The 14761-nt window shown below is 42.1% G+C and overlaps 1 protein-coding gene across 3 annotated transcripts in view; it reads left to right on the forward strand.

Annotated features, from left to right (window-relative positions):
- Positions 1–14761, forward strand: part of astn2 (astrotactin 2) — a 269469-nt gene that overhangs the window by 227405 nt on the left and 27303 nt on the right. For all 3 annotated transcript variants that reach the window (XM_086152123.1, XM_086152124.1, XM_086152125.1), the window contains one exon: positions 57–205. In XM_086152123.1, the coding sequence (XP_086008249.1) occupies positions 57–205 (149 nt within the window). The remainder of the gene's footprint in view (positions 1–56; positions 206–14761) is intronic.

Genomic DNA, 14761 nt, shown 5'->3' on the forward strand with positions numbered 1-14761 from the left:
ATTTTTCTGTTCACCAGTTACATATCTTATGTCTTGTCTTCTCTCTTTCTGTCTAGCTTGCATCTGGCCCCCTATTTGGAGCCTTCGAGCACAATGGTGGCCCTGGAATGGATGGATGTGGAGCCTCTGATTGGCTACAAGGTGTCCGACTACATCATCCAGCATAAACGAGTGGAGGACCCATCGGAGGCAGAGGTTTACACAGGTATTAAATTAAATTACGCCTTCCATGCGCCCCTGCCATGCATGTCGGAGGGTTCAACAAATATTGTATCTTCATGTATTGTTTTGGAGTCTCGGGTATGTTCTAAGTGCATGTCCACATCGGTGGATGTTGGCTAGTGGAAAATCAACAAGAGCCATGCTTAATTTCAAGTACACATCAATACATCGCCATACAGGCAATGAGATCCTGAATTGATTTCGATGTTACCACGAGGAGCAACATGTGATGATCTTTGAATGAATCGACTTGATCAAACATTAAATGGGATAGAAGGGGGTGGGAGACTTAATTGTGTAGGACCAATTTGTGCCCCAGCGATGAGACCACAATGCACATTTGAATCCCGCTTTGTCTTACATGATCCAACTAAATGCCAGCCAAATACTACAATGTATTTTCACTCGACGGAAACAGATTTGTATCCCAAAAATACCTCGTGCGTGAATTTCCAATGCTTCTTGAGATATTGTCCTGAGTTCACATTACAGCCCATAGTTTTTCCCCCGATGAGAAGATGTTTTCAAGGCAGGATGAGATGAAAATGTCATTAGCATCAAGACCATAAAAGAGATGGTGATCACGGATGACGGAGATATTCGACGAGTAGATCAGAACACAAATGTGGCATTAAAAATGAATGCAATCATATGAAAGCTCGTTGAGGTCGAAGCTTCGGTCCAGGGGGGGGGAAGATGATGCAGGATAGTTGGTGCTGCGGGACCAGACTTGTGGTCATAGTTATCGCAAGAGGCTCGGATGAGTCAGAGGAAGGGTGATAGGAACTTAATAATATTGGTCTGGAAGGATTTGGCTTTAGTCATTGGGAAGTATTGACAGGCCATATATCACCCAAGGGAGGAGTGCTGATGAAGCATGGGAACCACTAAGCAGTGAGGTAGGACGGGGCAGATGGTGTGGGTGACTCACTCTGGTATATGCCAGTCACCACTATAAATCAAGTCGTAAGAGACAGTAATTTGTAATGCTGTCTTTTTGTCTTTGTTAGTCATATCTTAGTTGTTTACTCTCACAATGTTCTTTAAATCATAGCTTGTCGCGCACGTCTAAGGCAAACTTCCACCTATGCGGAAAATTGTATCGAAGCGAGCGAGGGGTGGTGGGCGGGCTGACAGGACGTTGGGGGGACGCGAGGCGTGGGAGGGGTTTTCAATTTGCGTCAGGGGCACCGGCTCTATTCATTTGCTGTTGCCATTGACTGTGCAACATATCACTCTATCGGTTGACTGACACTCTTGTTTGATATGACGGGATGCAAAGCAATAGTCGTTTCAAAGATGGCATTGTAAGGAGTCAATGCCGGAGCCTGCTGGCCCCGCATCGGCCACGGAGCTGCAAACTGAAAAGTTATGTCTAGTTTTATAAAAAAAAAAAACAGCATTCAGAGAGACCGAAGTAACAGCGGATTGGACAGTCCACAGACAGAGCGTACCTTCTCTTTATTTTATATTAATTCTGCTAAACCTGTGTCCGATGAGCCCCCGAGCAAAAATCACCATTTCCAAAAAGAATCTCGATCACATCTAATTGGGGCATTTGATATGGCTTAAAGTGGACATCTGCAAAAACAAAGCAAAAGGTGCTTTGAACATGGTGCAAATGAAGACAATTTGTATTCACATCGTTGCTTCAGCTGTCATGGTTCCATCTCATCCAATGTGAAATATGTACCTGCTTTTAGGAGACATGCACTTACACGTTCAACAAAATAGATTTTCACCCCTTCTGGCTCATCTCATCGCACATTACTGCCAGAAACACTTGCCCGTGGCTCTTCCATGACTCCATGTACTGTGAAATTGCAGAGGTTCTGCAGGAGATAGGAAGAGGGTTCAATCATCTCAGTTACTTTTGTATAGACTATGCAATGTTCTGCATGCAGCAAATGTGTGTCCACACCAGATAGGGACAAGTTTATATATCTATTCCTGAACTTTTGATTAATACTGAGCACTCAGCTTGCACTCAATGTCTAGTTTTTTTCAGCAACGTTCCATCCTCTCAAAAAATGTGTCTGTGCACCTTCCACTGCACATTAGTTCCATGTGTGAGCATCGATTAAATTATAATTGCCCAAAATGAAGCTGCCCAGCGGGCTCCGTAACGCTCTGGTATCAACATCCTGGAGTTCTCGGTAGCGTCCTCTTTAACGGTAAATGCTGAAAACTGCAGATACTCAAAACCCCCCATTGTTCTCCTGACCGAGGAGGATCCAGATCACTGATACAAACTTGGAGAGGATAGCAGGAATAGATTTATGAAATAATAGGGGCCTCTTAAAATGATGAGATCTTTTTTCTTCGGACTCAGCAAATAAATGGGCATGGTGATGAGAAGTATAATTTTCTCACACTTACACTGACTTATTTTGAAATTATTGGATTTGTACTGCCTGCTGGATTCTTTTTAAGGATAATTTTTGTGGCCCTGCAAGGAAAATGTAGGGCTACTCATTAAAACACAAAAATTGAGAAGTCCAAGTTTACCTTGCACATTGTTGTTGTTCTGTAAATACAATCTAACAAACATGTTTTCTCATCCAAAGCAACTCATTCCTCTGTTTTGTTTTGTTGTATTTTTTTTTTTTTTTCTCAGAGTTTCTCTTCTTGACGTTCACAGGCAGAAAAACACACACGCATTCCACTTGTGTAACCAGTCGTCTACCATTGGCCACCGAGCAGTTCTAATGGAGCAGTTTTGGGATAAATGCTTTGCTCGAGGGCATCTTGGTGGTTTTCTGGAAAGCAAGTCCTTCATTTTTCCCCCTGTTCATATTTTCCAAGACTGTGTGATGATTTGAACCAGCGAGCTTGCTCTCCAGGCTCCTGTAACATCTCAGGGAGGGTGCACGCTAAAGGATTATTCGGCTGATTTACAGCAAACCATATTTGACAATCTAAACAATCATAGGGGAAAATCCTAAACCAGAGATTAGTCAAGGCTCATACTTGGAACTTCAGACCAGCATGAGGTGTTTTGACTAATTTCTGCAGTGCTAAGGAGGGGGCATTTATTAAAAACAAGAATTGGAATTTGAAAGAGAACAAGATGTAATCAAGCGCTGGTGAGGCTCAAGCATAAGAGACGCTCCTTTGGGTGTCAAGAAATATTAGGTCAGTCGGATGCGCTCTCCAAGAAGCTCAATCTCCGAGAAAACCGATTTCCAAATGACATTTGAATCGTGCACTTGTTAGAGTAATTTTTCCACTTTATCTTTACAGCTCAGTAAGACCTTCAAAGAAGATAGTGACCTTTTCCAACTTGCAACTTTTTCTCTCTCAGTCTTACTTTTATATAAACACTACATATTTATTTTTCAGTTTATGCATTTATGACATTATTAGCTGCTCCAAATCCTGCTCACACTCTGTAATCCCAGTACAACCACTTGACTTCGATAACGCTTATAAGAAATACAGCACTGATAGCGTCAGTGGGATCTTATAATATAAGCATGTAGCATACTGTCACCCTCTTAAAATAATCACCCAAATCATTTTCACAAGTTTTTAAGATGACACAAAAAACTGAGCTATATGTTGAATAAGACGATGATTTAGGGAAAAACAAGACAAAAAACTACCAATGCTGTGATGTTAAGAAGATGAGAAAATGATAATTTAGGTGACCAAGTTACTTTTGCTTACTAGCCCTTTTATCCGTGATTCGGAAAGGGGATCTTTTCTGGAATGATCAGGGACCGAGTTCTTCCATTTAAGCTTTGACATAACAGAAAAACTGGTGGCGGGAGATATTAGAGTTTTCCCTCCTTTGCTTTGGTCAACAGTATGAACACCACCTGCATCCAGATGATGGGACTCAATATTTGCAGACTTCCACAGAAGCTGCGGCTCCATCCGCATCCACTGCCAAATTGAATCACTGGTGCCTAAGAGAGAGGAAAGATAAACATACAGCTACATGCAGACACTCAGCCTTGTTGGGCATGAGTCACACATGTCGGGCATACACACTCACCAACGTGCACGGCAATGTGTCACTTGGTTCTCAAGGCCATATTTTTTATGTCAGAGCTGTCTAGACTTGAGTCGAAGAATAAACAATCAGGCTTGACAGTAGCAATATATAGGCCTAGATTTTGGAGCTTGATATTTTCCTCTCTGACTGCAAGAGGGATTTCACTGTGATGAAAACGGGCGAAAGTGGGAAAAAAAGATGCATTATAATATTTGTGTGTGTGTGTGTGTGTTTGTGTGTGTTGAGCCAGACTAGCTTGTACTAAATCAAAGCGCCTTGATAAGTAAAAGTAAGCTCAATTCAGAATGTGACGTTGCAATATCAAAAAATATGGAACTTAACAAATTAAAAATAAGCGGAGTCAGAGTTGTAAATCTTATCACCATACTGAAGTGTGTGTGTGTGTATGTGTGTGTGTGTGTGTGTGTGTGTGTGTGTGTGTGTGTGTGTGTGTGTGTGTGTGTGTGTGTGCGCGCGCGTATTTTCAATCACATCATAATTTTAGTACGTACTACTGATTGAGAGGTGGTTTTGAATGGTTTGACTTTTACAACAAGATGGATGTCTTTTTATTTTTGCATCTTTAGTATATTTAAACGGCTTGAAATGCTGCACGATGACATGGCGCTTCATAAGTAACAGCTTCCTGCATGAATGGATGCAATCACGAATATCTTGTTTGTGAATGGTATCTCTCTTTGAGCTAATACCCTTGAATGTTGCTCATATTCCTCCGATGAAAATATCAGAAATTATTATCAATTTCTGCTTGTGATACAATATGGAACTGTGCATTTTCTTGTCTCCATTGCTGCTTTGAAAAGTCATATTAGTGTCTGAGCACACTGTTCAAAAAGGTCATCAGTCTTGCCTTACTAATCAAATGTGTAATGCTGCTAAGTCTTCGCCATACAGATAATCAATTTTTGTTTTTTTGTACCGTGACTTGTGCCTGACTCAAAACATTCATCATCGTTCATGAGTCATCATTTTGCAATCACTCTTCCGTCAAACCCGCCACATATTTGGCTTCACACTGAGAAAAGGAAACCATGCCAGCATGGGAGGCAAAAAAGGCTCATTCAATTTTTACCTTTGTCTGCAACTTAATTCTCCAAAAGAGCTCTAAGTGGATTTATCATGGTGAATAACATACACAGTTGCAGACATTAAGCGTGCATTCTGACAGCTGCTATTTGAAAGAAGATACGATCAAATTAATCAAAACTCAAGTTGTGGTTAGAGTTGCCATCGATGATTTGGTCAGTTAGTGGCATTGTGTCTTTTTCTGAACCAAAGTGCGTAAACTACAGTAGTCAATAAATGAATCAATTTAAGATTTTTTGTTTATTCCTACATGCACTACTTCTCATTTGAACAGCACATTGTTTAAAGCAATTCATAAGTACATGTACTATTATAATTGTTATGTCTATTACTACATATATTTATCATTTGGGATACCAGCATCATGGTGGTGCGATGGTTAGTGCTGCATGGGTTTTCTCTGCATTTACTTCCAATAACCCAATAAATTAAAAACTCTACATTGCTAGATATCTCAATGGTGTCTATATACACTAAGTCTTTTAACCTTATTGTTTTATATATCGTCATTGTTATCCTTATCCTGATCTTACCTGGCACTATGATCACAGGTGAACAGTTGATGGATGTGCTGCCCCTCCCACTCAATCACAAGCCCAATTGTTGCAGCCCCCTGGTTGCCATGCCGATGATGGTCTTTTTTGTGCACTGCCATATTGCAGCGCAGCAGTAATTGTCAGTAAAAAATGTCAAAGTGACTACAACAGCCCATTCTGAGATCAGAGTTGTTGATGATCCATTTTATATGTACCACTGAAAAGACTTTCACTTTCAAAGAAAAGTATCGAAAAGGATCCAATAGATAAGTTTAGTCAGTGGCAAAGTAAACTCCCACACTTAATCGGTGATTTTTGTGTTTATGGGGCCTGTGAAGATAAAACATTTGCACTTCTATCCTCTTTTTTTCCTCAATTTCTGTCAAGCATCAGGGGAATCTTGGACATTGGATCTGATTAATTCAAGTAAAAATGAATGTGAACACAGTAAACAAAATCCACACAAAAACTGAGAGGCTGTGATCAGAGAGAGAGAAATTAACCTTAATTTGTTATGTTTAGATAGTTGGGAAGAAATCCGGCCGAGGAATGCAGCGAAGCTGCAGAAATACATCAAAAAATCTAAAAGATGGAGCAGATATATGTGGCCATAATAGATCCCCCCTGCACTTTGTTTACTGACAGAGGACAAAGAGCAGCGATGCATATTTTGATAGTAACTTACCGAGGTTATTGCACTCTTTCACACTATGTGAGTTGTCCATGGTGCTGAAAGACCAAAAAGTGATATTTCTCGAAAAACATTCAGTGCATTCACAAGTGTGCATTTTTATTAAGCTTTGCAATCTGATGAGTTGATTAACAGTCTTGTTGCAAACATAATTAGTGGGGTTTGTTTATGTTGTTTCATTGAAGTTGATTCAAAAAGATACATTGCTGTTCCACGCACAGCGATAGTCTCTGAAAAAGGATAAGCCTTGGCTTACACTGCAAAAAAAAAATGGATTTCAGGTCTAAATCAAGGTTGGGGACCTTGAGAGAGAACCCCTTATTCTGATAGTTGGCAATGATTCATTTAAAATTCAGCTCATCTACTAAAATATGTTGAAAGTCTGGTATCTATGCCATAATAGAGCTGCTGTACAACACAATTGCTTTATTGTTCAAAAAAATGGTCTGATTTTAGTCATATAAGAGTTTGAAAGATAACTTTGCACTCAAATGAGGATAGGTCTATTCATGAGGTTCTTCTTCAGGATTCTCTTGACAACATTCTATACACCGGGAGCCAAGTCATTTTGAAGTATACAATGGTCAAAGAAAAATAAAGCAATTTTAGTCACGATTTGGTCCATTAGGCTAACAGTGAAGTCGTTTTGAACAGGTTTTGTGAAACCCCAATTGCCCCCATGTGAAAGGAGAGTGAGTGAATAGTTGTTGCCTATTAATATGGTCCTTTTGTCTGATCGACAGGGAACCAGTCTCATATATACTCTATACACACACACACACACAAACACACACACACACACACACACACACACACATATATATACATATATATATATATATATATATATATATATATATATATATATAAAAGCAATAGTGTGGAAACTTGTTCTGTTTTTGCATTCTCCGTCCAGCAGAGGACCCTTGGACCGCCCACATTGGCGAATTTCACATTCAAGAGCTACGGCCATGAATTAATATTATCATTTTTATTTGTGATGGCAACAGAGGAGCAGGGAGATTTTCAGAAACGCAGTGGTAGTTGAAGTGGTATTTATACAAGTACTCCACTTAAAAGAGCTCTTCCGCTATGATGCTTCCTGGAAGCCTCAACACCACGAGAAGCTACCGATATGTTGTTACTCATTTTCAGTGTGCAAAAGCCAAGGTCAACATTTTAGTTTCATCTTGTCTTACGGAACAAAACCACGCAGACACGTCTCGGGTTATATTTATCAAATAAAACATCAACATGTCTTTTTGGTCCTGAAGTTGACGGCTATTTCCTGGCATCATTTTATTTAGACAAATATTAAATTACTTGTCATTACTTCAGACCAGGTGAGTCCTTGCCAGCTCCCCTGCAGAGCCTCATTTACCTTATACAAACTTTTCCTTAAAGAAAACAAAAAAAAAACAAGAAAAATACTATTCACAAAATGAAAAAAAATAAAAAATTCCACAGCTCATGATGCATGAGGAAGTAATTATTCAATGCAAACTCTGTGAGAGATACCACCCACCCCTGGGAAGCTCTCGCTGCTTGCTCAGTCTCACCACTCACTCAATGCTAATGGCATGCACAGGTTGAAACACAAGCAGATCATAGTTGTTTTCCAATATAGTGGACCCAAAGAGACAAAAAAAACTTAAAGATTTCCAGTATGGAGGAAATATAGGGATGTGAAAATAAGTTCAAGTACAGTAGTAGAGTAGTAGAGTAGTAGTTGATCCAGAAGGAAACTAAGGTGTCTTGCAGCATACACATAAGACACAATGCACATATCAAACATAATGCACACATCTAGGGGCGGGGTGTCCATTAGGCTAAAATCCTTCTGTGTGTTGTTAAACAACTGTATGGCCCGATGGACAAAGGACCCCCCCATTACGTCTGTCTTGGGAAAAAAGACGGGAGTCTGTAGTTGAACAAAGTGCCCTGATTGGTGAAAATGGTGTGCGGGGGGCTGGTGGTCATTGTCCAGTAGAGAAAGCAGCCTCCTATCGGCTGTTATAGTGAGTCTCCAGCTCCATGGCCACTGCAGACCCTATCTTCCTCACCTGTCTGTCTAGACATCTAGTGTCTCTCTTCCTAGTGCTGCCCAGCATACCACAACATAGAAGGGCCATAACAGACTGGTAGAACATAAGCAAAAGTTTGTTGCAGACATTGAAGGACCTCAGCCTCCTGAGGAAGTCGAGTCTGCAGAGTGCATCTGAATTAGTAGACCGGTTCAGCTAATTGTCAAGATGTACACACAAGTGTACACAAGTGCGGACTTTCTCCCCATCAATAGTGACAGGCAACAGCGGTGGTGTGGTTCTCCTAAAGTCCATCACCATTTCCTTGGTTTTAGTGGTGTTCAGCTGCAGCTGGTTGGCCCGGCACCACTAAACAAAATCCTCTACAAGGCACCTTTACGCACCCTCCTATCCATCCTTGATACACTCCACCACTGCAGTGTCATCAGACAACTTCTGCATGTGACAAGTCTCTGAGTTGTGAGCTGACATCGGTGGTGTCCAGAGTGAACAGTACTGGGGAGAGCACGGTTCCCTCTGGCACACCTGTGCTGCTGACCACAGCCTCTATGTAAGGTCACTAGGTCGGTCACAACTCCCATCCGCAGCAGTTTGTCTTTTAACAGGAGAAGCTGGATGGTTTTGAAAGCACTGGAGAAATCAAAAAAAATGTGATTCTCACAGCACTGCCCCCTTTGTCCAAGTGAGAGATCACCCTGTGTAGAAGATACAGGATAGCATCCTCAACTCCCACGTTCTCTTGCAAACAGCAGGGGGTCCGGTGTATGGTGAGCCTGGGATTTGAGTAGGTTAAGCAACAGCACACGTTCAAGGGTCTTCAAGTGAGAGGTGAGGGCAACTGGTCTAAAATCACCAGAAAGCAGAGGTGGGGGGTGGTGAGATGTGATGACACCGGTGTGCAGTCACTGTCAAGGTTGTTGTCAGAGGCAGGTGGGTCAGGTGCTCTGGAGGTGACAATGGGTGTATCAATGGCTGCCCCATGATCAATACCAGTAACCATGGCCGCCCCATTACCAGAGTTGCTGAAGCGGTTGTAGAAGTGGTTCAGCTTGTTGGCCCCGGACATGTCGCCATCAGCCTTGCCAGCCTTTCCTCCACACCCTGTGATGTTTCTAACTCCCTGCCATACCTCCTTCATGCTGTTATCCTGCATTTTCTTCTCCACCTTCCTCCCGTATGCCTCCTTGGGCTCTTTTCAGTTCCCCTTGCACACTCCTCAGCTCTGTCATACTGCTGTCCTGAAAAGCTTTCTTCTTATTGTCAAGGAGTTTTTTGACATCATTCCATCAAGTTGAGATAGTCAGTTATGAATGCTGTGACCTCCTCCAAATTCTCACTGTCCTGCACTATGCTCCATTCAGTGGACTCAAAGCAATCCCTCAGCAACTCCTCTGCCTCTGGTGTCCATTCTCTGAAGGTGTGTGTGGTGACTAGAAGTTGTTGTACTCTCGGCTTGTGCAGTGGCTGCAGGTAAATGAGGTCGTGATCGGAGTTACCCAGCAAAGAAAGGGGGATGGCACGGTACCCATCCCTCGCGTTTGCATCGAGGAGTTCTATTGTCCTGTTTTTCCTTGCAGCGCAGTCTACAAATTAGTGAAGGTTTGTGTGGATGGAATCAAGTATAACACGATCGAAATCACCCATAATGGCAAAATAGGCATCCGTGTGTTGTGTTTGTAGCCTTGCAACAGTTTTATGGATGACGTCACAGACATTGCCAGGGAGGGCTCGTGGCGGGATGGAAACGCGTTGAACAATGGCATGCAAGAACTCTCTCGGCATGTGCTAAGGTCGCAGACTCCCCGAAAGTAACTCAACGTCTTCACTGCAAATGGTCTCCTTCACAGTTATATGTCCAGGATGGCACCACTTGTTATTAATGTACATCACCAGCCCTCCTTCCTTCTTTTTCCCGGTAAATTGATTGTCTCTGTCGAGTCTAACTGCACAGAAACCGGTGGGGATGCTACTAGTTAGCCATGTCCTGTACAGTACTTGATCCCGTACCAGGGCCACCAGCTCATCTGTCTTGTTCGCCAGCGAATTCACATTTCCCATCATGATTGCTGGACCAGAGGGTTTTGTATCTCCACTTCTTCTCCTGTCACCTCGCTCTCACGGTGACCCCAGATCTACAGCCCTGAAAGCGAAACACCTTCTTCGGGATGTTTGCATGAACCACACTGGCAAACTTGCATAGAGGAATCAGCTGATTCCAAGTGTATGCAAGTTTGCTGCTGCCGGATTATTGCACAGACTTTGCCATATCCATAGGATAGAATAAAATTACTCCTTGCACATGTTTAGACGTTTGAAAAACTTGAAAAAGCTAAGAAAACAACAGAGACAAACATAACAGACAGAGACTTGGACCTACTCAGACTTGCTGCCACTCTCGCCAGCGGTTCGTCAAGGAACATCCTAATGAAGGTTCTCAGTCATCCAGCTCATCGCTTGTCAAATCTTGCCATGGCAACTGGACTGGACTGGAGGTTTCTTCAGTTCCAAGAGGTTGTGGGCCGTTTCCAATTCTAAGAGGTTGTGGGGCATTGCCAATATATAGCTGCTGGGGTTGGGCTTGGTGTTGGTCCAAGTTATGTTCATAAGGGAGTTGCTTTGCAGGAAATGGGTTGATTGGGGTTGTTATGTGAAGGTAATCATTAGGCCGTTGGTTCACTTGGTTGGTTTGATCTCTCCAGGGTGGGAAGGATCTGGTGAGTGTATGTTGATTCATCTTTGGATTGACATCAACACAACGTTGCATGCAGGCAAAAGTTTGTGTCGAAGGCCCTCTCCTCAAGTAAATGTGCCTTAAATAAAGAGGCCACAGAGAATTTTGTTTTCTACATAGCTTGTATACAGCTGTATAGCACTTCACCCGTCATGATGGTCCATTGGACTTTGCCAATGTTTTAACGACATCTAATTGTCTGTTTGTGTGTAAGTGAAAAGTGAAAATATATACATTTCACTTATCAGTGTGAATCAACCCAGTTAATGCGCCTGGCAGCCCCACACAGTTATCCTAGTCTAGAAGCTAGGTCTGCTGTACAAATGTTATTGGCAAATTTGGTCATGGGAGCAAAAGTCCCAACAATGCCGGTGCCAGATGTACAGATGGAGCAAGCAGAGAGGGATCACCTGTTCTTATGAGGCCAGCATGGCAGGCGGAGGGCTCTGACTCACTGGAACAAAGTGTAGGTGAAACGAGGTCATTGAAGATTGCAGTGAATCATTTCGGGCGGTATATAAGAGCTGATGCAAAGGTGGGTTATCGCACCGTCTCCGAATATGATAAATCATCCCAAATGACAGCCATAATTAGATTTCTGTAAGTTGATTCACAGCTTGTGAGAGCTACAGTAGTTCATTGTGTAAAACTGAAATAAAGCTAAAAAGAGGAAGACCTCATCATTCCCTGTTTGTATTTTTAATCCCCTATCTCAATCCAGATTTAATAAGAAGTGATGCAAATGCCAGGGAAGCCTGATGGTGGCATATCTACCGGCAGATATATCACTGTTGGGTTATTCTATAGCAACCTTCACCTAATGTCATATGAGGAGCAGCACAATCTTAAAGCTTGTGATCGTATGATAAAGAGTGCAGGCTGGGAGAGAAATCATCATTTTGCTGCACCATTCTTGATAATCTACTCAACCATATTGATGTTTACCCTTGCATGTACAATTTCATCTAAAAGTATTCAAAAAAGATGAATTGGTTACTGTTTTGTTGAAACTCAAGTCACAAAATTGCACACATTTTTTTTACAAATTTATTGATTTTCAATGATGTTTTCATATTTTTATTTGGCTGTTACTTGTACATTTCCCAACCCTTAATTTAATTTCCCCAATTAATTTTTTTGTCATCCTTTGAATTGTCAGTAAATGTGGAAAATGTCTCTCAAAGCTCAACATGACGATTGTATATTCTAGTCAGAACATATTCAATCCAGAAAATAGGTCAAATAAACTGTATAAGTATTCAGATTAGATGTTTTTTATTTGAATTCATAATTCTTTTTTTACTCGTATATTCTAAATCACGCTATCAAAATAGTCAGTCCTGAATTTAATAGCTGACAACAAGTCAATCAATTGTTGTAGGTCTACATTATATAGTGTTTTGGACAGCGTCCACCTCTCCCACCCCCTGTGCCCTTGTGTGATTTATTTTACAAGCCTACTCTCTCGTGATTCCATTCAAATCAATAATGAAATGATGGATGGCTTACGGAGGCCTCTAGATGGCACACCAAGTCAGAGGCAGCGTTTACGGAGAGGCCGGTGGAGATAGGCAGTGCAGATGTATTAGTGTCGGACTCAGCATTCTTTTACAATAATGGGTCAAACCAGCTGCGATATGCAAGAAGATATTGACGTTCTCAGATGGTATTAAGACACTTGATAAGTGCATTCAAATCGACAATGCCAGATGATCTCTTGATGGAACGTTGATTTATGCAACAACTGAAAACAAGTTACAAAGCAACCTAATATTAGACACTAAATCCTCTGGGGCGGGGGGGGGGGGACGCCGTATTGATTGGTAACTAGGTCAATATAAAAAGAATCTCATGCATAGATTTTGATTGGAATTTTGAACATCCGAGCCACCGTCGATACATAATCACCTGTATAAACATCTACTCTTCAAAACACCTTTTTACCCTAGTAGATAGTTTTGCAGGGAAAAATAATAATACTGGACTGTAATTGGACACGTAAATCCAAATAAAAGCGGTTCGGGTTCCCCCCGTCATATCCGTACCCCGTTGTGTTATAGATGCTCCTTTCCTCAAATGACACCTTTGCTGAGGAGACACTTTCTTTTTTCTTTTTTTTTGTTTTTGTTAATGCGCTCCTCAGCGTAGCAGTCCCACACACTCTCACACCGAGCCACCTGTATTACTATCCTGCGACTTGAATTCAATTTGATAAAAAACTATGACCGTCTTTGCCACCGTATGCCACCTGATGTTCTGGCACCAAACTGTCAGGGAAGTTAGTGTGAGGAGCAATTTTATTAAGCCGTGGAATAGAAGGGGGGGGTGAAGGGGGAGCGGAGGAGATAAGACGAGGTGGAGAGGATCTAGAGCAAATCTAGAGGAGAGGAAGAGGAGAGATGACGGCAGGAGTGAAGGTAAGTCAGAAAATGATGTCACCTCATCCTGGCACTGCCGGACCGAGAGACAGATTAGACATTTGATCTTTGCCCTTATTTTAGTCCCGGGTTCCTCCTGCAGCTCACATCTCCAGCTCACCGGGACACATGACATGTGGACGTTCCTCCGCTTTAGTCCCCTCTTCTGTCACATACCTCTCCGCTCTCCTCATGTCCCGCTTTCCTCTGCAGCCGGGGGTCAGCGGGATCCCACTCCCCGTTTTATGTAAGAGCTCGATTATTGGTTGAGACCAAGAATGCCCCCCAATGCGTCGATAAGCCCTCATTCAAAGCGATTGAATTATATGGAGATAACCAGTGTCCTTGAGCATGGGTACAGATAACAGATTGGAGTGACACAGCTGACTCTCTTTGTTTTGTTAATTAAAGATGACCTCATCGCTAAAAATGGATGCTGTGCACCTCCTCGTCACGAGCCTCGCCATCAGCAGATTGCAGATTGCAGGCGGGGGGCCAAGGGCTTTCTGCATTCCCTTTTTTCTTTCTGCTTTCTTTCCTATTTTGCCTCATCACACACATTGTTAATCTCACTCACTCACTCCGCTCCTTAGGTCTAGACTCTTCTGATTTCATTCTTCATCTTCCCATCTCTCAATAACCGCCGCCCTCCTTCAGCTTCTTTTGTGTAATTATTAGACACGGTAGCACTTGTTCACGGAATTCGTCGCTCAAATTAACGCTTTTATGTTTGACGTCTGACTTAGGCAGGACGGTCCCGGACACGGATCCCCAACGCCGGCCTTTTTTTTTTTCGTATATTTTAGCGCGTTGAAACTAAAAGCATTACAAAGCCAAAACTCACAGTGGTTTGTTTGGTGAACGTTTGTGCGCCGTAAATCAATTTAAAATGCATTTAAGCGTGAAATTTAGATTGATTCATCTCATTTAGCATTTCGGGGTATTGCAAGCACAGCAGTAGAAATAATTATTTACTCACAATGAATTTGCACTCTGCATTATTATACTGGAA

The sequence above is a fragment of the Fistularia commersonii genome, chromosome 9 (genome assembly GCF_037954325.1).
Source record: "Fistularia commersonii isolate RoL2024-O1a breed Wild chromosome 9, RoL_Fcom_v1.0, whole genome shotgun sequence".
Taxonomy (NCBI): Eukaryota; Metazoa; Chordata; class Actinopteri; order Syngnathiformes; family Fistulariidae; genus Fistularia; species Fistularia commersonii.